At 44.7% G+C, this 23,174-nt stretch overlaps 3 protein-coding genes and 2 non-coding genes across 5 annotated transcripts; 2 read left to right on the top strand and 3 right to left on the bottom strand.

Annotated features, from left to right (window-relative positions):
- Positions 1-4,383: 4,383 nt before the first annotated feature.
- TRNAF-GAA (transfer RNA phenylalanine (anticodon GAA)) lies at positions 4,384-4,456 on the bottom strand. Its single transcript has one exon. It is a non-coding gene; the product is annotated as a tRNA-Phe (tRNA).
- Positions 4,457-5,379: 923 nt separating this feature from the next.
- LOC136651428 (histone H2A-IV) lies at positions 5,380-5,769 on the bottom strand. The gene has a single exon (XM_066627798.1). It carries the CDS (start codon positions 5,767-5,769, stop codon positions 5,380-5,382), a length of 390 nt encoding a protein of 129 aa, XP_066483895.1.
- Positions 5,770-9,217: 3,448 nt separating this feature from the next.
- Positions 9,218-9,529, top strand: LOC136654388 (histone H4). The gene has a single exon (XM_066631381.1). It carries the CDS (start codon positions 9,218-9,220, stop codon positions 9,527-9,529), a length of 312 nt encoding a protein of 103 aa, XP_066487478.1.
- A 900-nt stretch (positions 9,530-10,429) lies between these two features.
- TRNAM-CAU (transfer RNA methionine (anticodon CAU)) lies at positions 10,430-10,501 on the top strand. The gene has a single exon. It is a non-coding gene; the product is annotated as a tRNA-Met (tRNA).
- A 5,383-nt stretch (positions 10,502-15,884) lies between these two features.
- On the bottom strand, positions 15,885-21,873 carry LOC136651962 (zinc finger BED domain-containing protein 6-like). Its single transcript, XM_066628741.1, has 2 exons — positions 21,619-21,873; positions 15,885-19,540 (listed from the first exon to the last, which is right to left on the bottom strand). The coding sequence occupies exon 2, from the start codon at positions 19,526-19,528 to the stop codon at positions 16,838-16,840; it is 2,691 nt and encodes an 896-aa protein (XP_066484838.1). The 5' UTR covers positions 19,529-19,540; positions 21,619-21,873; the 3' UTR covers positions 15,885-16,837.
- Positions 21,874-23,174: the final 1,301 nt, after the last annotated feature.

Genomic DNA, 23,174 nt, shown 5'->3' with positions numbered 1-23,174 from the left:
AACAACTCCTGACCAAGGAATTAAGTCAGATAGAGGTTGAAAGAGAAGATGTTTCAGACCTCATTGATAAATTAAAGATCAATAAGTCACCTGGTCTGGATTAATCCACCCAAGAGTTATTAAGGAATTGAAGAATGAAGTTGCTGATCTCTTGACTAAAATATGTGACTTGTCCCTCAAAATGGCCACAGTGCCAGAGAATTGGAGGATAGCAAATGTCATACCAATCTTTAAAAAGGGAAAGAGGGAGGACCCGGGAAACTATAGGCTGGTCAGCCTAACATCTATACCGGGTAAGATGGTGGAATACCTCATCAAAGATAGAATCTCAAAACACATAGACGAACAGGCCTTGCTGAGGGAGAATCAGCATGGCTTCTGTAAGGGTAAGTCTTGCCTCACAAACCTTTTATAATTCTTTGAAAAGGTCAACAGGCATGTGGATGCGGGAGAACCCGTGGATATTATATATCTGGACTTTCAGAAGGCGTTCGACACGGTCCCTCACCAAAGGCTACTGAAAAAAAACTCCACAGTCAGGGAATTAGAGGGCAGGTCCACTCCTGGATTGAGACCTGGTTGAAGACCAGGAAAGACAGAGGGCGGGTGTCAATGGGCAATTTTCACAATGGAGAGAGGTGAAAAGCAGTGTGCCCCAAGGATCTGTCCTGAGACCGGTACTTTTCAACCTCTTCATAAATGACCTGGAGACAGGGTGAGGTTGCAAAGTTTGCAGACGACACCAAACTCTTCCGAGTGGTGAAGACCAGAAGTGATTGTGAGGAGCTCCAGAAAGATCTCTCCAAACTGGCAGAATGGGCAGCAAAATGGCAGATGTGTTTCAATGTAAGTAAATGTAAAGTCATGCACATTGTGGCAAAATATCAAAACTTCACATATAGGCTAATGGGTTCTGAGCTGTCTGTGACAGATCAAGAGAGAGATCTTGGGGTGATGGTGGACAGTTCGATGAAAGTGTCGACCCAATGTGCGGCGGCAGTGAAGAAGGCCAATTTTATGCTTGGGATCATTATAAAAGGTATTGAGAATGAAACAGCTAATATTATAATGCCATTGTACAAATCAATGGTAAGGCCACACCTGGAGTATTGTGTCCAGTTCTGGTCGCCACATCTCAAAAAGGACATAGTGGAAATGGAAAAGGTGCAATAGAGAGCGACTAAGATGATTACTGGGCTGGGGCACCTTCCTTATGAGGAACGGCTATGGCCTTTGGGCCTCTTCAGCCTAGAAAAGAGGTGCCTGAGGGGCGACATGATTGAGACATACAAAATTATGCATGGGATGGACAGAGCAGATAGAGATGCTCTTTACACTCTCACATAACACCAGAACCAGGGGACATCCACTAAAATTGAGTGTTGGCAGAGTTAGGACAGACAAAATAAAATATTTCTTTACTCAGTGTGTGGTTGGTCTGTGGAACTCCTTGCTGCAGGATGTGGTGACGGCATCTGGCCTGGATGCCTTTAAAAGGGGATTGGACATGTTTCTGGAGGAAAAACCCATTATGGGTTACAAGCCATGATGTGTATGTGCAACCTCCTGATTTTGGAAATGGGCTATGTCAGAATGCCAGTGCAAGGGAGGGCACCAGGATGCAGTTCTCTTGTTATCTGGTGTGCTCCCTGGGGCATTTGAAGGGCCACTGTGAGATACAGGAAGCTGGACTAGATCCAGTGGGGCCTATGGCCTGATCCAGTGGGGCTGTTCTTATGTTCTAAGGTCAGCCTTTCCTTTGCTTCCACTGCAGCATCACAGACGTGAAACAGCAAATAGTGGAGAGAGCCCTCGTCCCACAGCTCAGGTGAAAGGTTAAACAGTTGTCCTCACACTGAGAGCAGTTGCATCGGGACAGTACAGGCTCCAGCAAGTCCCCGGAGGGCTAGAGGCTCATTGGAAGCTGGTGGCTTCCTGAGGGCCGCAAGTGGCCCCCAGGCCGGGGTTTGGTCACCCCTGCTCTGGACTGATGGCAACAGCAGCACTAAATGTGCCATCAGGGCTTGGGCATGGGAATCCCATTTCAGAGGTTTGCTTCAGGGGCTCCAGCAACCTGACACCTTCAGTGGCATGGTGTTGTCCTGGAAAAGTATTTGGAAATAGCAACTGATTTAAAAAGCTGCAACCAGGTTGTTAATAGGCGAAGGGGAGGGAAGCATCTGGCCTCCATCTTGGAGGAGTTTTCCATCCTTTTCTGGTTTCAGTTTAAGGTTTTGTTTGCCACCAAAAACAACATGTTGGGGCCTTCAATGATCACCTCCTGCCATATGAATCGAATCACCAGGAGAAGATCTGTTCCATGTGCTTTCATTGAATGAGGCTCAATTGGCATGCAGTAAGACACAACCTACCTCCATAATACCCCTCCAGGTATGGAACTCTGCTCCTTGGTATGTTTTTAAGGATTGCACTTCTATAGATTTTTTAACCCTATCAACTGGCTGGGGGGGGGGGTACTATAGTGAGAGAGATGGTGTCCAAGAAAACAAACTGGCCCTATAGCTCAAGAAAGGACTTTGAACTAGGCTTGAGCTTTTAATGCTCAAAATTTAGTGCAATTTATTCAGAGATAAGTTATTAGGGCTACAGTATATGATCAAACAGCCTAATGGATTAAACAGTGAATCTCAAACTGTGGGTCTGTGGCCTAACAGTGAGTCACAACCCAATTTTTGGTGCTTTGCAAAACTGACAGGGTAGATTAGTCTACATCCATCAAGGGTTACATGGGCTACAAGGGCTACATACAACAAGGGTTACATTACAATCTCTGCACATGAACTGGAGGTTGTCCATGACTTTGTGTACCTTGGCTCAACAATCTCTGACACTCTTTCTCTCGATACTGAGCTAAACAAATGCATCGGTAAAGTGGCTACCACGTTTTCCAGACTCACAAAGAGTCTGGTCCAACAAGAAGCTGACGGAACATACCAAGATCCAGGTCTACAGAGCTTGCGTCCTGAGTACACTTCTGTACTGCAGCGAGTCATGGACTCTCCGCTCACAATAGGAGAGGAAACTGAATGCATTCCACATGTGCTGGCTCCGACGCATCCTCAGCATCACCTGGCAGGACAAAGTTCCAAACAACACAGTCCTGGAACAAGCTGGAATCCCTAGCATGTATGCACTGCTGAAACAGAGACGCCTGCATTGGCTCGGTCATGTCATGAGAATGGATGATGGCCGGATCCCAAAGGATCTCCTCTATGGAGAACTCATGCAAGGAAAGCGCCCTACAGGTAGACCACAGCTGCAATACAAGGACATCTGCAAGAGGGATCTGAAGGCCTTAGGAGTGGACCTCAACAGGTGGGAAACCCTGGCCTCTGAGCGGCCCGCTTGGAGGCAGGCTGTGCAGCATGGCCTTTCCCAGTTTGAAGAGACACTTTGCCAACAGTCTGAGGCAAAGAGGCAAAGAAGGAAGGCCCACAGCCAGGGAGACTGACCAGGGACACACTACACTTGCTCCCAGTGTGGAAAGGATTGTCACTCCCGAATAGGCCTTTTCAGCCACACTAGACTATGTGCCAGAACCACCATCCAGAGCGCGGTACCATAGTCTTTCGAGGCTGAAGGTTGCCAACAATTAAGGGTTAAGTCACCCTTGGGGGAGCACTCAGTCACCACAGAGGCTTGAGTGACTAATAAAGTGAAACTTTTTAGGTGGGTCATAATGCTAAAAAGTTTGAGAACTACTGGATTAGAGCTACATTGAAACTCTATTGAGTACAAATGCCCCTGATTAATTTGGCAGATTCTTAAGTGCATATTTAAGACAAATAGTTAAGCTGCAACTGGTAAGAGCCATTTTAGAAAAGATACCTCCTTCCCTCACATAGAAGGTAATGCCTCTTCTCAGGCCAGTCACAGTGACTGCAGTGGTAATCAAACTGCCCTGCTTCAGTGGTGGTGAAGGGGGAAAGAATGTAGCATGTGTATTGAAAGGAGTAGGAGGTACTGCAGCTTAGTGGTTAATAAATGCATGTTCTTGCCAATACAGAATTGTTTAGCATGCATTTCAGACATTGACCCCTTTTTCCCTGACCCAGAGATGTACATGTTTGATCCTTGTTGCGTATATGCAACGCTGGGCAGAAATGGTTCAAAAGCACAACAAAGATGGGGGGGACACACAACACCCCTCTCACACTCCAAAATATTGCAAGTTCCTTTGCTCCTCTCTGCCTGATTAGATTTCTGCAGGGCTCAGAAAAAACCCATAGAAAAGAACTATGTTCATATCTGTTCTTATCCTCAGGTGCAGGAACAATCCAAGGATGAACGCAATGCTTTGTTTCGTTTGTGGTTTGATTTACAGTAATGGTTTTACCAACGTGGAAAACTCCATCAAAACTCTGCCGAAACCCGGGATCGAACCAGGGACCTTTAGATCTTCAGTCTAACGCTCTCCCAACTGAGCTATTTCGGCTTTAGTGATGGGTTTTTCCAGCCCCTTACTCATCTAAAAAAACAGCACGTTGTTGTAATCCAGAACACTACACTGCACTCCTTAACGTGGCATTAACATGCAATATTGGTGTACTGTACTTGTGCTATGGCCCAGCTGCCATGTGTTACAGTATATAAAGTGCCACAACAATGTATCTCATCACACTATTGATATCCTAACTTGCTTGCAAGATACTCAGTCTAACAGTTGATCATGGCTACATTTTACACAGTAGTCAAGGGCAGCTGAAGTCAGGAGGTTACAGTGAGATCCAACACCACCTAAACAGCCTGGCAAGATGTCCTAGTTTAAGATTATACAGGGGGATGTGCCTCTCAGTTTCAGGGCACACTCAGAATTGCAATTAGCCAAAATAAATTAACAGGTAGCTGAAGAGTATTGCAACACTGGGAACTAATGAGCTTGCAACAGTATCTCAATGTTGCATTTAGTAAGTAAGGATTAGTGGTCCTCACACATTTTGCACTGGGACCCACTTTTTAGAATGAGAATCTGTCAGGATCCACCAGAAGTGATGTTACGACCAGAAGTGACATCAAGCAGGAAAATTTAACAATCCTACCCACACTTAAACCTGAGTAAGTCCAATTGACTATCATTGCTCAAAGAACATAAATAGTAACTTGTTAAAGTACAGGTCTGTACCTATGGTAGCAGTCTATTAAAAATAAAATATTGAAATAAATGGGGACCCACCTGAAACTGGCTCACAACCTGTAGTATGAGTAACACGGAACTAGACAGTACCTTTTATTAAACCAGTGCCATAAAGCACAAAACGTCATTCTAGGGCTATGTGATCAGCTTTTTTCCTGAAAATGTGGGTGGCTCTTAAAAGAGCCTTTGAGTTACTAACAGTGAGAAGTATCCCGGAGGGAGATTTACTTCGCTTTGGCTTTATGGCTCTCTGTCTTCTTGGGCAGCAGCACAGCCTGGATGTTGGGCAGGACGCCTCCCTGGGCGATGGTGACCTTGCCCAGCAGCTTGTTCAGCTCCTCGTCGTTGCGGATGGCCAGCTGCAGGTGGCGGGGGATGATCCTGGTCTTCTTGTTGTCCCGGGCGGCGTTGCCAGCCAGCTCCAGGATCTCAGCAGTCAGGTACTCCAGCACTGCGGCCAGGTAGACGGGCGCTCCAGCTCCAACACGCTCAGCATAGTTGCCCTTGCGCAGCAGGCGGTGCACACGACCCACGGGAAACTGCAAGCCTGCCCGGGAAGAGCGAGTCTTGGCCTTGGCTCTAGCCTTGCCCCCTTGCTTGCCACGTCCAGACATCCTGCAGCTACTCAAAAGAGGCTCACTCCGCCTTGGAAAAGACTGAAATGAATAGTGCTTGAGACCCGGGAACCTGCCATTTATTTCAGTCCTGAGATCCAGCCTCGCTCATTTGATTGGCTGCATTTTGCAGCCTCCCACCAGCATCCAATGACATTGAGGTTTCCCAGGCTGACCAATGACAGTGCGAAGATCTGACGTCATTCGTTGTGAAGATTGGATTGTTGTGGCCAGCCAATGACTGCCGAGCAATGCTCAGCCAAACTCCTTTTGTGGTTCCAACTATTTTCTTGAAGGGGCCAATAGAAAGACGAGCATCTGAGCGCCTTTTTAGAAACAATACAATTGGAAGCATAGCAGAGACCTCAGCATTAGGTCTGTTCAGGTCAGAGTACTTGAGGCTGTCAGGATGCCAGAAGGAGCCAAGTCTGCCCCAGTTTCCAAGAAGGGGTTGAAGAAAGCCATCACCAAGACCCAGAAGAAGGGCAGCAAGAAGAGCAGGAGAGCTACTCCATCTATATGTACAAGGTGCTCAAGCAGGTGCACCTGGACACTGGCATCTCCTCCAAGGCCATGAGCATCATGAACTCCTTCGTCAACGACATCTTCGAGCGCATTGCCGCTGAGGCCTCCCGCCTGGCGCACTACAATAAGCGCTCCACCATCACCTCCAGGGAGATTCAGATGGCCTCCTGTTGCCCCGGGGAGTTGTTTTAAGAGCCCCCCACTTCTTTAATAAAAGATCTGGCATCACTGAAAAGACTGAATGGGCAGAATAAGTGTTCTTAAATTTTAAAAATATGGGGTACAACTAACATTAATCCCTGAAGTCCTGGATTTAAACTGAGATTAGTAGTGAGACTAGACAACACCTACATGCTGTTTTAAATATGGAGTTCTAGAACTGGTAAACTGCTTTGCTTCCACACCATTTTTGTTTAACAAGCTTGGTTAAGAATTTTGAAGAACTAGAAAACCTATTTACTCTCCCTCTGTGTGCAGGAGTAAAGTACGGGCCCAATCCTATCCAACTTTCCAGTGCCTATGCTGCTGTGCCAATGGGGCATGCACTGTATTTCGCGGTGGGGCAGCAAAGTTGTCTCCTTAAAGTATGGGAACATTTGTTCCCTTACCATGAGACTGCATTGTGGCTGCACTAGTGCTGGAAAATGGGATGGGATTGGGTCCTAAGTCTTGTATTCAAGGTAATGGACAAAAGTCACATGTAACAGTTTTCAGGTAATGTATTCATTACTTTGGACCCAGTCCTATCCAACTTTCCTGCACTGAAGTAGCCATGCCAGCAGGGCAAGCACTGCATTCGGTGATGGGCAGATAGTCACAGAGGTCTCTTCAAAGTAAGGGAACATTTGTTCCCTTATCTTGGCTGCATCAGCACTGGAAAGTTGGATAGGACTGGGCCCTTTATTCAGCGAGTGGTCGGTCTGTGGAACTCCTTGCCTCAGGATGTGGTGATGGCATCTGGCCTGGATGCCTTTAAAAGGAGATTGGACAAGTTTCTGGAGGAAAAATCCATTATGGGTTACAAGACATGACCTCTATGTGCAACCTCCTGATTTTAGAAATGGGCTATGTTAGAATGCCAATGAAGGGGAGGGCACCAGGATGCAGGTCTCTTGTTATCTGGTGTGCTCCCTGGGGTATTTGGTGGGCCACTGTGAGATACAGGAAGCTGGACTAGATGGGCCTATGGCCTGATCCAGTGGGGCTGTTCTTATGTTCTTAAATTATATGATAAAACATTACTCCCTCAGCATGAGTTATCACATTCCATAATAACATTGGTGCTATTAAATAACATTGGTGACTTTTAAATTATGGAGTGTGTGCATGCACACTGTACTTTGAAATATACATGTTTACATATAAGCATGATTATAAGAACATAAAATTGAAACATAATTTAACTTAAATGTTATATCTTTATTAAAATTTGGTACAGCCAATTAACACTAAAATGACTTAAACTTAGATCAGGGGTGCTCGCACTTTTTTGGCTCGAGAGCTACTCTGAAACCCAGCAAGGCCCGGAGATCTACCAGGGGGGAAGGAAGCTCCTGACAGACACCCCCTTTAATGTATGGAGCCCCTGCTGGAGTCTTGTCAGTTTTGTCAGTTTTGTTGCTGCATGCCTGAAGAGCAGCTAAAGTGTCAGTTTCAGTGTCAGTTTAGTGTCAGCTAAATATGTCAGTTTTGTCTAGTCACTAGACGAAACTGACATATTAACAGTTTGGAGAGACAGGGCTCAGCGATCTACTCATTTTGCCTTGCGATCTACCGGTAGATCGCGATCCACCTATTGAGCACCCCTGACTTAGATATTCTTGGTTTACATAAACGAATCTGCTATTGCTAGGATAAGGTTGTAGTATTTTAACTGTTTAACTTCTGTAGGACTCCAGTGTGTTCAGGAATTTCATGAAAGGTTAACTAGGTGAAACATTTTCATCATGTTGTATACTGACTTGAGCAGAAAGGACAGGAAGAAAATGAGTTGAGTTTCTGATAGGAAACCATGTCAGAAAATGGTTTTCTGACAAGAGTTGGCAACTTAGGAAGTCCATAAATCTCCTTTGGTGTGGAGGAGGCATTTTATTCTCATTAAGAATAACAAAACAAAACAAACTCCCCAAACAGGCATGGAATGTGATTACTTAAAAAAAAAATTACATGTGCACAATAATCAGTTATACAATAGGGAGCAACTTAATATATCGAGAAGTTTGGAGTAAGCAAAGTGAGAGGAAGGAATATTCCTACATAAATATCAGGGAACAATTTATTTCAGAGGTATGTTTCTCCATGTAAATGCCCTGCTCCATCTTCTATGAAAGCTCCATCAGAAAGTTCATATGTAGACTGAAAGGTTTAGGGTTTCAGAGCTATGGATCCTCATCAATTTTCCAAACCCAGAACAAGTGAGGTATTTTTTTTAAATGTTTATGGTCCACAATATCCTAAATTTGTTGGGAAAGTCAGAAATTGCTCTATTCAACCTAAATACTATTAATACTATCCTTGTTTTATTGGGCTCATCTCTTCGTCTGGTGAACCAGCGAAATGCTACAAATATACATGTTACATTTAAATATAACATATATTCCACAAGCACGTGGAAACATATTTGACCTTCATACTAATACATCTTTCTTCTTCTAAGCAAGGAAGATGAGAGGAAGGCGCGAAGAATGTATGCAATTCGAATGAGGCACGAGGGCAGTGATTGGTTTGTTTGAAACGACAGTTCGTTCTCTGATTGGATAGAATTTACCGCTCCCCGCTAGGTTTGTGACCACGAGCAGTCTTGTGCTCTAGTTTTCTTTCTGGTCGTCCTTGTCTTAGTTTTCTTTCAGGTCGTCCACCCCTCTATATAATGCAGTGCCCGCGTGTCTAGCATTTTTGTGCTGGTTCTGTTACTAGTGTGAAGATGTCTGGACGCGGTAAAGGAGGGAAAGGGCTAGGAAAAGGCGGTGCAAAGAGGCATCGTAAGGTGCTCCGTGATAATATCCAGGGCATTACCAAGCCGGCTATCCGCCGCCTCGCTCGCCGTGGGGGAGTGAAGCGCATCTCCGGTCTGATTTACGAGGAAACTCGCGGGGTGTTGAAGGTCTTCCTGGAGAACGTTATCCGCGATGCTGTGACCTATACCGAACACGCCAAGAGGAAGACTGTCACCGCCATGGACGTGGTCTACGCCTTGAAGCGCCAGGGCAGGACCCTGTATGGTTTTGGCGGCTAAGCGGCTGATTTGTTACCCACTCTTACAACCACAACCCAAAGGTCCTTTTAAGGGCCACCCACAATGTCAAGAAAGGGCTTTCACTCTTTTAAGGTTTTGTTGGTGTTCAAATAGTTGAGCAAAACCAACCCCTCACGTTCCGTTTCTCAGTGTTAGCTGTCCTAAAGCATACGTTTCATTGCATTTAATTTTTAATTGCATGTAATTAAATGCAATTAAACATCAACAAAAGATACTTAAGTTAAATGCAATTTAAAATGCAATAAGGCTGCAATCGTATCCTCACCTTCTTGGGAGTAAGTCCCATTGAACACAGTAGGACTTATTTCCGAGTCGACCTGTTCAGGATTGTGCTTAGTCTAATCCAATTAAGCTCAATTTGCATGCATGCTTTTAAGGGCACAATCCTAACCAGGTCTACTCGGAAGTAAGTCCTATCTTGTTCAGTGGGGTTTACTCAGGAAAGTGTGGTTAGGATTGCAGCCTTAAGTTCGTCAGGCGCTTTGTCATTTTAACTTGATCATGTGAAACAATCTTTGTTACAAAGCTTTTCCATTCCAGTGTGTCAGGGAGGGTGAAATCTGCTGAGCGTTTGCAGAGGGAACTGACTTGTGGCTGTTAAGCAATGTATGTTGCAGGTACTTCAGCATTCAGCTGGATGGCATTTCAGACATCTTGCAAAAAGACGTGCCTTGAAACGCCTTCGGTTCTCACCTGGCTCTTCTTCAGTGCTGTGAATTAAAAAAAAAAATTCAAACAATCGTATTCTGGGTCGTGTTTGGCCAAAATATTCAGCCTTGAGGTTGCTTCGCGGCTCCTTCATGAAGCTATGTCTTGTATGAGCAATTTAGTTGATGTGCCACCAGTTTTATATCGCTAAGAAGAAAAATTCTGTCACAGAGCAGAGTGGCGCAGCGGAAGCGTGCTGGGCCCATAACCCAGAGGTCGATGGATCGAAACCATCCTCTGCTAGTTTCTTTTCTCCCCAGCTTCTTCAATGGTTCACATTTTTAAAAATTTCCTTCAGTCTATTGTCTTAAATGAACAGCCTAATACAAAGCTCAATAGGTTTGCTGAGCATCAACATTTTATGATGTGAGTTGAGACCCAGATCCTGCTATAGTCTGTTATATCAAAGAAAGATGTAACATAAGAATATAATTATTAAGAATCTAATATTTAATATTTAATCTAATATCTATATTAGATAATTAGATTAGATAATATCTAATATCTAATCTAATCTAATCTGTCTAATTAGATATCTAATATCTAGATAAGATAATATCTAATATCTAATTAATAATAATTAATAATTAGATATTAGATATTAATCTATATTAGATTAAATATCTAATATTTAATCTAATATAATCTAAGAATCTAATTATTAATAATCTAATTATTAATCTAAACTGTGGGTTTAACTGATAAAAACTAAATTGAAATATTGAATATCTAATTTCAAAGTATTGGAGTTTCTCTGTTTGTGCAACAGAAAGGATATGTACACTTAAATACACCACAATTTGATTTTATTGAGTACCATATATAAATTGTACCATACATAAAAGTTAAACAAAAGGCAATGACTATTACCCTGCAAATACCCAATCTCTGATACTGGAAACTAAGCAGGATCAGGTCTTGGATCAGATCTGGTTAAGTACTTGGATGGGAGACCACCTGGAAATACCAAGTGCATTAGTTTTATACCATAGTCTTTCGAGACTGAAGGTTGCCAACCAACAATATGTAGATTGTTCAAAATTATTTCCGGTATCCCCCCATCTTTAAATATATAAATAAATGTATTTTTAAATACATTTTTATGCTTGTGTATTATATATATATATATATATATATATATATATATATATATATATATATATATATATATATATGCATAAATAAAAATTTGGCGCAAGTGCTTCTAACCAGAATGTATTTTACCCAAGTTTGCCTAGAACAAATGATACATATAATCTGAGTTTAACAGAACTTCATCATTTTTATTATTGTTTTGTTTGTATACAAATTTTCAACAAAAAGCTTCACACTGTATTTACATAAATTTAAAAATTTATAAATATATTAAAAGGTGCCGAAGAAATGGCAGCAAACACGCTCTGAAAAAACTATACAGTACTGGGGTGAATAAAGACTGTTACCATCCCCCGCTAAAAATCAGAGGAGACCACTTTAAGAAGTGCTTCTTTGTCCAAAATTGCAACCTAAAGTACCGTATTGTAACCTTGCTTTTAATATAATAAAATACTGTGATTATTTTTTTCAACATAAATGTTGGTTTAACCAAGCAGGCTTTTCTTATCTGTCACAAAATACTTTACGACACTTTTGCAACAGCACAGTCCAGTGGAGTGTGTAAAGTAAAGGTTTACTAGTAAAGGTTAGGATTAGGCCATTAGTCTCATGTTCACAGTGTTACTTGCTATGCTATGTTAACATGTTTTGACATGTACACATGGAAGGAAATTATCCTGTGTACTTGAATTCAGTGGCGCAGCACAATGGTTTGGTGGAGAGTGATTTATTTGCTTGCCTGTCTTTTGCAGAGGTAGAGTTGGCACAATATAGCATGTGTCTGTATGAATGAATGAATGAATGAGGCTAAGCCAGAAACGCACAGTCCAGATCACAGGGAGAGCCAAAGAAAGAAGATAAAGTCTCTGTAGATATTACCAACTCCTTGTATGCCTAGTAGCATGTGTACCTTATACAAGGTTGAGAGAAGCAGTGGAAAATTCCAGTCCAGAAGACCAGCATGATGAGACCAGTGAGATAAGGTTAGAGGAGCCAAGGAGTGACTTTAAAATTGCAACTCCCTGCATTTTTTTAGCCATTTCTGCCCAATGTTGCATATATGCATCAGGGACTAAATGTGTACACCTGTGGGCTGGGCAAAAATGGGTTTTAAACTGAATGCTGAAGGAAGCTGGTCCCAAACAACTGGCTCTCTTCTGATCCGTACATTTTATTAGACATGTAATAATGGAGTTAGCTTTGGAGAGTAAGGGGCTTGTGCGTGAGAGTGGATGAGCCTAGCTTGCTGAACAAAAGCTTAGCAGGACAACCTGTCTCTTTGCTGTCAACAATAACATGCCTTTTATTCCTTCTCACTGAATGGACCTGAACTTCTTCTAACAGGGGAGACGACCTGCTACCTCCCTTGGTAAAGACTTCCCCACTGGAATGTAGGAATTGGCATCCAAAAGCCTTTATAGCAGGTTCGGATTGCCTTTATAGCAGCACCCCATTTTTTGGTTCTAACAGTAGAGGTTCTCAGTACATCATCAGGCTGAGGCCACAGAGGTCTAGTACTGGCTGTGCCAGGGCCCCCAACAACTTAGGGTCACACTGGATATTCAGCAAGCACATTCAAGGGATAAGACTGTTGATGAAACCCTGGTAACTGTCTCCAGATTATGGAACTGCATCCTGAAAGTCATGCCTGACCCTCTTGTTGCCTGTTTCCTATTGGAAAAAAAACTCTAAAAATGATTTTATGCCACCCAAAATGCAAAATAAGAATTAAATGGAAAACAATTTTACTTCAAGTGAGTATTTGTTTTATATAAGAACATGAGCCCTGCTGGATCAGGCCAAAGGCCCACCTCGTCCAGCTTCCTGTATCTCACAGCGGCCCACCAGATGCCTTGGGGACCACAGAAGACAACAAAGGACCTGCATGCTCCTGCCTCTTCCTTGCATCCAGCGAGTTTTAGTTTTTAGCACTTTTTAAATTAAATGTTGCTTTCAAATTGTTCCTGTTTTATTGCTCTGATTTGTTTTGGTATTGTGTATTAAGCCCTTGTGAGTCACCCAGTGTATATCTTGAAAAGGAATGGCTGTGTAATCGACAGAGAGACCCATTATATATATATATATATATATATATATATATATATATATATATATATATATATATATATATATATATATATATATTTACAAGCACACACACACACCCAAATGAAGAACACGTGATTTGATAAATACCACACAGTTACTAAACACTTACTAAGAGTTCACATGCATTTCAGGAGCCAAGTAGTGCCTTCTCTCTATTAGGTTTATTGTGTTTTCATTCATGATGGGGTTCTTCAACATGACAAACAGAAATGTAGCTAGTGAAGTTTTTCAAGAATAGAGAAGCAGCGATGGAGGAAATTTTAACCTGCTGATATTTTGACTGTCAAGTGCAGGAGGCCTGGCAGAAATAAGGTGGCAGCCCTGTTTGCCCCTGAATGGTTTCAGAATCCCTCTCTTCCTTCCCTTTGCCCTACACTGCATGGAGTCAGAACCCATTGAGATGACCACGAATGACTGAGAACATGGAGCAGTGCTGAAAACAAGAGTCTCTCATGGGAACACACTAATCTTGGCCAAGAACAGAATGCCTGAACATGTTCTGAGGTTAACTTCGGCCTCAGTCACTCTGCCTCAACATAGCTATTGCTGTGAATGGGAGGAGAGACCAAGTGCATCAGAATAAAGTCCATTTTATGAATCCTGTTTTCATCAGTGGCCAGTGGCTACCTGTTTCCAAAAAGCCCAAAATCAGAGCTTGAAGAGAACATAAGAACAGCCCCACTGGATCAGGCCATAGGCCCATCTAGTCCAGCTTCCTGTATCTCACAGTGGCCCACCAAATGCCCCAGGGAGCACACCAGATAGCAAGAGACCTCATCCTGGTGCCCTCCCTTGCATCTGGCATTCTGACATAACCCATTTCTAAAATCAGGAGGTTGCGCATACACATCATGGCTTGTACCCCATAATGGATTTTTCCTCCAGAAACTTGTCCAATCCCCTTTTAAAGGCGTCTAGGCTAGACGCCAGCACCACATCCTGTGGCAAGGAGTTCCACAGACCGACCACACGCTGAGTAAAGAAATATTTTCTTTTGTCTGTCCTAACCCGCCCAACACTCAATTTTAGTGATGTCCTCTGGTTCTGGTATTATGTGAGAGTGTAAAGAGCATCTCCCTATCCACTCTGTCCATCCCCTGCATAATTTTGTATGTCTCAATCATGTCCCCTCTCAGGCGTCTCTTTTCTAGGCTGAAGAGGCCCAAACGACGTAGCCTTTCCTCATAAGGAAGGTGCCCCAGCCCCGTAATCATCTTAGTCGCTCTTTTGCACCTTTTCCATTTCCACTATGTCTTTTTTGAGATGCAGTGACCAGAACTGGACACAATACTCCAGGTGTGGCCTTACCATCGATTTGTACAATGGCATTATAATACTAGCCGTTTTGTTCTCAATACCCTTCCTAATGATCCCAAGCATAGAATTGGCCTTCTTCACTGCCGCCGCACATTGGGTCGACACTTTCATTGTCCTGTCCACCACCACCCCAAGATCTCTCTCCTGATCTGTCACAGACAGCTCAGAACCCATCAGCCTATATCTAAAGTTTTGATTTTTTGCCCCAATGTGCATGACTTTACACTTACTAACATTGAAGAGCACCTGCCATTTTGCTGCCCATTCTGCCAGTCTGGAGAGATCCTTCTGGAGCTCCTCACAATCATTTCTGGTCTTCACCACTTGGAAAAGTTTGGTGTCGTCTGCAAACTTAGCCACTTCACTGCTCAACCCTGTCTCCAGGTCATTTATGAAGAGGTTGAAAAGCACCGGTCCCAGGACAGATCCTTGGGGCACACCGCTTTTCACCTCTCTCCATTGTGAAAATTGCCCATTGACACCCACTCTCTGCTTCCTGGCCTCCAACCAGTTCTCAATCCATGAGAGGACCTGTCCTCTAATTCCCTGACTGTGGAGTTTTTTCAATAGCCTTTGGTGAGGGATCGTGTCAAATGCCTCCTGAAAGTCCAGATATATAATGTCCACGGGTTCTCCCACATCCACATGCCTGTTGACCTTTTCAAAGAATTCTATAAGGTTCGTGAGGGGAACCCTTCTTCTATTTTTGCTCCCCAGCAAATAAAATGCAGTGGCAGCCAGTTGGAATATGGAAGTTCCGCTCAGCTATCCTGGCAAATAGCCATCAGCAGTCCCCCCTCCCCCAAACATGACAAATTGGTCTAGTTTTTTTACAAGCCACTTCTGCCCAATGTTGCATATATGCAACAGGGACCAAATGTGTACACATGGGGGCCAGGAAAAAATGGGTTAAAACCATCTAGGCTAGTGGCCATCACAACTTGTGGAAATAAATGCTGTACTTGCCATAAATTGGGCACATCTGGGAACTTCCCACACCGTTCGAATAAGATGCAGTTTCCTGAAGGCAGGACAAAGAGCAAACACTAAGTATTTGTTCTCAGCAAAACTTTATTAAAGGAAATTCTTTCATTCCAAACTTCTTCTGTGTCATTGGCTCAGAAGAGCAGCTGAAGTACATTTTTTTTAAAGCTGCAAAATCACAAATGGCAGCCCTTATTTTTTAAATATATTTTTGAAGGTGCCTTTGTGTTTGCAGTTTCCACATAAATATATCATGTAGACAAGGGCCAACAAACATGTTGTAGTCTTGAAAGGTTAGATCAATTTCTGGGTGTTTCTCAGGGCTTGATTTGGGGTGGGCCTATGCCATGAAAAGGCATAGGAAGCTGCTTGAACCATTCACTAATGATTCTATGCCACAGCACCAAAACTAGATGTGACAGGGGAAAACTGATGCCACTTTTGGAATCAGCACCCCAAATTCATATCAAAACCACCGTAAACTTTGGAGAGAGAAAAATTATTCTTTTCTTAATTTTGCAGGCCTGCACTATTAATATTAAAAGAGGATTGTATATATGTAGTGGATGGGTGTTTTTGATCTTAGGCATATAGCAGGTTACTGTGGGTTCTCTTGGCAGCCTGAAATAACCCATCAGTCACAGTGTGTGATTTGCTGTTTAGGTTTGTTGAGGCCTTAATGGGCCACCGTAGAAATCTGGTTGGCAGACCTTGGCTTCCAGGGTCACTTATTGTGCAAGGATCCTCAGGAAGTCTAAGTGGAAAAAATATTCAAATCCAAGGTCCTCTTGAGGAGCTGTAAGCTTTACTTGCAGAAAAAAAATGCAATAGTCCAGTGCTTTTGCAACAATTATATCCTAAAGTTGACAGATAAAACCACAAAAGAGTAAGGATGCAATCCAATACGCACTTTTCTGGGAGTAAGCCCCAGTGAACACAGAGAGACTCACTTCTAAGTAAACATGCACAGGATTGTGCTGTAAAACATGGAACATATTTTCAGGCAACTATGTTCAAGTTCACAGTCCAAGTAGGGAAGCTGAACCGTAAAAGTTTCCAGATCCTTTGAGTTTCTCATTTCTGCTCTTCCGCCTCCTCTTCGTCATCCACTATTAGGAAGTCTTCTTCCTCTTCCATATCCAAGTCTTCCCGGGGCACCATAGCAGCTGGAGAAGAGGAGAGGTCTCCAAGAGAGAGCCTCCAATCTTGGGGGATGAGATGGCGATTCTTACGTATGAAGGTAAACATTTTCACGTTGGCAGGGGAGAGATTATTAGGGTTCTTGCCCACTGCCAAAGATCTGGTAATTCCGGAGAGGTCTTCAGAGAATACTGAAGTTGGCGGGCATCCAAAATGAAACACGGCAACCTTGAAGAGAGCCGGCCAGACCCCAATTTTTCCTTGCCAGTACTGCATAGGGTCCGCATTTTCCCCAATGTGGTCCACGTTGTCATGGAGGTACTCCTCCACTTCTCGAAGAGCAGCAGCAGCCCCTCCCTCAGTGGCCAGCCCCATTGCAGGGTCACTTCTCGTGATCGCCCTCCATCGTTTTAGGGTGAACTGCCATGCTGTGGGGCCTGGTGGATTGCTGGATGTGCTGGGCTCTTGTGAGGACAACTGACCAGTTGGCGAGAAGTCGGCCTCTGGGCCAGGAGGCACGTAGGACCTTGCAGCCAAGTCAATGATGTGCTCCCTCAACAGGGCTGCATCACTCCTATCCACACCGCCCAGTTTCATGGTGGTGATGTCCCGGAAGCGGGGGTCCAGGAAGGCAGCCACTCGGCAGATCATACTGTTTCTCATGTCTCTCAGCTGGCTGTCGGCCTCTATGCACTCCAGGGCCTGTGTGGTGAGGTGTGCAGCTGTGTTGTGGTTCTCCTGGTAATATCTGGTTCTCAGTGCTCTGAGTTGCTCCTCCAGAAACCACAGGAGAGGGAGTGCTTGGCATAGAGTCGCATCGGGCCGGGTGACCAGAGATGCAGCATCTTCAAAGGGCTTGAGGATCTCCACCAAGCATTTCACCAACTTCCAGTCTGCAGATGTCAGGTGTGGGTGGGATGCTGCCTCCTCTTGGCTTACCGTCACTCCAATGGCTTGGCGCTGCCAATAGAGACACTCCAGCATGCGCAGCGTAGAGTTTGACCTGGCTTGTGTCTCTTGCCACAAGGGCTGGTGTAGGCCCAGGTTGGCTTGCGCTTCCAGGAGGCAATGGCGGGCAGTTGGAGAACGGTTGCAACGGCTGCAGATCCACCGCAAAGTCTTCAGGAGCCGGCCCACCTGTGCATCTGCAGCCAAAAATGCCTTTGTCACTGTCTTCAGGCAGCGTGCCAGGCACGGAACGTGTTTGAGCTGCAGTTCTCGCACGGCCTTTCCTGCATTGGCTCTGTTGCCTGAGACCACGCCCCCAATCTTCAGGTCACACAGCCAGTCCTGCAGGACTTCCCTCAGTTTGTGGCAGATGTCCTCTGGCGAGCAGGATCCTTCAAAGGAACACACAGACAGAGTGGCTTGTTGCCTGGACAGGGTGCCCCCTAACTCAGCGACCCAACGTCCCGTCACAGACATATAGGATGCTGTTGGACTGCTGGCTGAGATGTCAATGGCAATATGGACTGTACGCCCCATGCTGCATGCCACGGCTTGGCGTACAGCTCTAGACACGACTTTGGATAACTCAGGCACGGCTTTGGTGGCAAAGAATGCCCGGCCAGGGACCTTCCAGCGGGGCTGGGCAGTGGCCATCAGTCGGCGAAACCCTTCGCTCTCCACATAGGAGAAAGGCTGCATGTCAACAGCAAGCATCCAGGCAGTATCGGAGGCCAGCTGGATAGCCATTGGGTGAGTGGGAGGGTAGTAGGGCTGGTTCCTGTCTTGGCGGACAAGCTGAAAGGCTGCGGTTGGCTCAGCAATCACAACGGAATGACCGTGCAGTCTCTCCTTAAGAGGAGTCAGTGGGGAAGGAGGAACCACTGCGACCCCTGGCAAGTGGAGGCCATGGTGCACCTTCAGGTGCTTGTGGAGGGCTGTTGTGCCAGGCCGGGTGCCTCCATCCTTCCCCCTCCTCACCCGTTTTTGGCAAGTGCTACAGACTGCGACACACGGCTCCCTGGGATCCAGAGTGAAATAGTCCCAAACAGCAGACGTGGTCTTCTTGGGCATGGGAGGAGGTATGGCATCTGCTGCCCCAGCTACCAGCGCATCCCGATCACGCCCACGCTTAGGCTGGGAGGAAGACGCCAACACGTGAGTCAATGGGGTAAAGAAATGTAGCATCTCAATTCCTGCTGGGTGAACCGTTCGGCCCACTGCAGGGGACACGTAGGTAGGAGGAGCAGCCAGTGTGGGGAGGATATGTGGTGGGGATAATGATACTATCTCAGCCACTTCCTCCTCATCCTCTTCCTCTTTCTTGAAGTAGGAAAGCATCTCATGAACCTCGGAATGGCAGGACCATTTCCCAGCCAGCTGGTTGGAAGCTGTGGCTCCTGGGGAAAAGGCTCCCAGCTCCGTGGTGTCCTCCTCCTCTTCCTCCTCTTTTTCCTTCAAGTAGGAAAACAGATCATGCACCGTGGACTGGGAGGGCTCTTCCTCTTTCATCCCTGCTTGCAATGAAACACCAGGAGATGCCATCACCGGCAGGGCTTTCCGAGAGTAGCCACCATCCTCCGCGCTTGGGAAAGGAGGCTCTTGGAGATGGACAGTCATGACTCTCCTGGTGGACGGCATCAGTTGCACTCTTTTTCCTTGGCCACGTCTTGGCATCATTGTGGACGAATCCTGAGAGGGACACAGAAAACAAAAATTTTACTTTCAGTAGCTTTGTCTGGATTCATCAGAAATCAACTTGCTTCTCATCCCATATCAGGCATTTGGGTTGTAATCCTATATTTCCTAGGAGCAAGATCCATCAGATTCTATGAGATTCTGTTCTGAGTAGGCATGTATAGGATTGTGCTGTTAAATACCCATGGCCTTTCTGCCCCCAAATACTTTCCCCCCACATTTTTTCTACTACATCTTAAGACACAAAGGGCTTTGCTTACTCATGCTGCTTGGCCCTGTCTCACAATCTTTTGCAGACATTCCATGTTATGTTCTTAGGCACACAACCTCACTTTTTCCTTCTCAGCAATCCCTTACCATCAAGCTCTGTGCTTTACACCCCCACACCATTATGCCAATCATAGCTCTAAGCGCACCAGGCTCCAGATCACTGAGATCCCACCATATCTGACTCACCTCAGGACCTAGACCACTCAGCTGCAACACCACAGCAACTGCACTGTCTTGAATTGAATGTCGTGTCAGTGCAACAACACAACCTCTGGCATTGTGCTGCTGCAAGGGGTCATGGCTCTCATCCTGCATTTGGCCAGGATGACACACTCTATATGGGACTCTTTTTGAAGGCAAATTCGAGGCAACATGACTCAGAATCCCAGTTGCCTTTGGTGGGGCAAATAGCAAAAGGGCAATTGACTCTGTGCTTTGCTCACAGGCGTCACAGAGGCAGCCACTGTGGGACCAAGTACCTTGGACTGGATGAGGCTTGGGTCTGATCCTGCAGCACTTGTTTTTATGTAAGGCTAGCCCAGTAAAGACAACCATGTAGGAATGATAATGAGGAAGTACAAGCCACAGAGAACACTTTGCACAGATGCTAAAAAAAGTTACATGGGTCAATAGTTTGTTTCTGAGATCAATTAAAGATGGTAGTTCTGGTTGTTAAACATCTAAGCAGCTTAGACACTGCATATCCAAACCTATTCTTATATGCATGTCCCTGCCCTAGGTTTCTGAAGGTTTCTGTCCCATACTTTTCCCATAGGAAGCTTATTCTCTAGATCAGGGATGTCAAACTTGTTTCATACAGAGGGCCAAAGTTAGCATTCATACTGCCTGCTGTGGCCCTGAAGTCACATCATTAAGCAGGAAATGTCATTAAGAAGATGATGGCAAGAAATAAGCACTTTGTTCTCAAACAGAAACTTATTAGCTGCAAATGACTGAAGAGAAAATGTGCAAATCTTGTTCATATTTTCAAGATATGAGAGAGCCCAATTATCAAGCTGGGACAGCTTGATAATTATATTATCAATTATAAAGGGGGGGCATATAAATTACTTCCAGGGGTCACATTTAGCCCACGAGCCTTATGTTTGACACCCCTGCTCTAGATTGACAGCAATGCACAGATGACACTTGATTATGTTGGAACTTCTCCAGGAGAGAAGCCTGTCTAGGTTATCATTTGGTGAAGAATAGCTAAAACGTTCCCGTTTCAAAGGCTGTATGCAGCTGGTTTGGCTGGCATGATTCTATTTTTTATTTGCAGTAACCATGGAGTTTTTGTGATAATCTTATATGCTGTTTTTTCGATTGATTGATTGATCGATCGATAATGTTAATTTATTTTTAAGCTGCCAATTCTGTTGCTCCATTCCTAGTGCAAGTTGCATTTGAGTCCTGCAAAACAGAAATGGGATAGTCAGTCCCTCACCTGAAATTCGGAAATGACAATACACTGAGGCTGCAATCCTATGCGCACTTTCCTGAGAGTCAGCCCCATTGAAGACCATGGGACTTGCTCCTGAGTAGACAAAGCATGGGCTTATGCTCTGATCCCCCTTACAGTTTGTTGCAAGGATCACCCACCGAGGTAATGTGCCTCTGATGTGCTTCAAGCAAAAAAAAAAAAAAAAAGCTGCAATCAATATCGCCTCCCCCTGCAACCACAGCCTTCAACTCTCTAGGTGCCATCCCCACCAGGGCATGTTATCTCCTCCAACACATGCCACATCCAGAGGCTGAAAGCCAGCCTGGACTTCTGAACCCTTAATGCAGTGACCACTCACCGATCCAAGATGGAAGTCAGTTTGAGCAGAGTCGGCAACGCCCCCGCCCTTGGATTGCCTGCTACAGTGATGATGATGATGATGATGATGATGATGATGATGAAGATGAAGGGTTGCTTGCAAGAGGAATCTTGTGGCACTCAGTATTGCAAGGGGGATGCAGAAAGTTGATAAATCAGCAGCGCAGCATCAAAGGGAGGGTGCAGGAGAAAAATGCACGATCCTAAAGATACAAAGTGTCGCTTGTCCTCCAGACCTGGTGGCTTGGATGAAAGAAAAAGAAATAAAACAGTTCCCAAAACACACAGACCCGGAAGGAAAAGCTCAAACATCCGGATGTTACCAAAAAGTCATCACAGGAAACCTCTTTCTCCCCCCCCCCTCCAAAATTCGGTTCAGGATCTCCCTTCTTACAGCTGCTGCAGGTTTTCCAGCCAGTTACGTGGAGCCCGATCTGATGTATAGCTATGCAGACAGAAAACCCAGGAGAGCAAAGGGGGCTTGCTCCGAAATAGGAGTGCAGAAGTCTGCGTTCAGTGGAACTCGCCCTCGATAACAGCCTGGAGTTCTGACTCTGAAAAGGAGGGAGGCTGGGGACAGAATAAGGCTTAGGGTGACTGCATGGTAGAGGGAGAGGGAAGGAATGTTTATGCTTGGTGGGTTTTTTTGCATTCAGTGTGGGATTATTTATTCCTAATGGTTCCAAAGGGTTGATCCAGGGTGACCAGACGTCCTCTTTTTCCAGGACATGCCCTCTGTTGTAGGCTTGTGTCCTGGGAAAAGCTTAAATGTCCTCCTTTTCCCTTTGAGGGGGCAGCACAGAGCCCTCTTATATACAATACATTATATGTAATATAGTCTTAAATTTAATAAATAATATAATATTTAAATTAACCACCTGGTCAATATACAAGGTTTTTTTTTTAGTTTTTATTTTGCTGTTTCCTACATTTTTCTGGGATGTCCAACATTTTGGAATGCCTGGTCTTCCTTTGCAGTTGTGACAACCCGGGGTTGATCATCTTTCAAACGCTCAGAGCAGAAGGTAACCATCCTTATCTTTCTATGCTCTCTTTTATAGTTCGTTAATTACAGGTGCTAATTATTTTTCTTATTTTCACCCATCCCCCCTAATCTAAAGGTAGGAGAGATGGATGGAAAAGCACCTGCTACTCTAGAATAGATCATAATAAAGGCTGACTGCTTATATTTGTATGCCAGCACACACAAACACATACCCATTCCAGCAAGCACTCCAAGTTTTGGTTCCTTGAGGGTTAATGGAACAGAGCAGGCTCACATGAGACTCAGTAGCTAATACCAGGAGGGTTTCGTCCAATAGCGTCTTACTTTGTGCTGACCAATAGCATTCAAAAGTCTGAATTCGCGATATTTGCATATTGTGTTCTATGTGTCGTGACGTAATGCATCTCTGGCCAATCAGAATAAGGAGTTTGAGAGTCCTCATTTCCATAACTGGACTATAAATACGGGAGTTTGTATCGCGCTCCACTACTGTTTTCTGCAACTGAGAAAACAACGCTCTCTGGTCGAAG

The sequence above is a fragment of the Tiliqua scincoides genome, chromosome 5 (assembly GCF_035046505.1).
Source record: "Tiliqua scincoides isolate rTilSci1 chromosome 5, rTilSci1.hap2, whole genome shotgun sequence".
Taxonomy (NCBI): Eukaryota; Metazoa; Chordata; class Lepidosauria; order Squamata; family Scincidae; genus Tiliqua; species Tiliqua scincoides.
Note: the sequence above shows the minus strand (reverse complement) of the source record. Positions and strands in the feature narration are given on the sequence as shown.

Bases quoted from the DNA above. Each gene is read 5' to 3' on its own strand.
- LOC136651428 (XM_066627798.1), bottom strand. From the start codon at position 5,769: ATGTCTGGACGTGGCAAGCAAGGGGGCAAGGCTAGAGCCAAGGCCAAG.
- LOC136654388 (XM_066631381.1), top strand. From the start codon at position 9,218: ATGTCTGGACGCGGTAAAGGAGGGAAAGGGCTAGGAAAAGGCGGTGCA.
- LOC136651962 (XM_066628741.1), bottom strand. From the start codon at position 19,528: ATGATGCCAAGACGTGGCCAAGGAAAAAGAGTGCAACTGATGCCGTCC.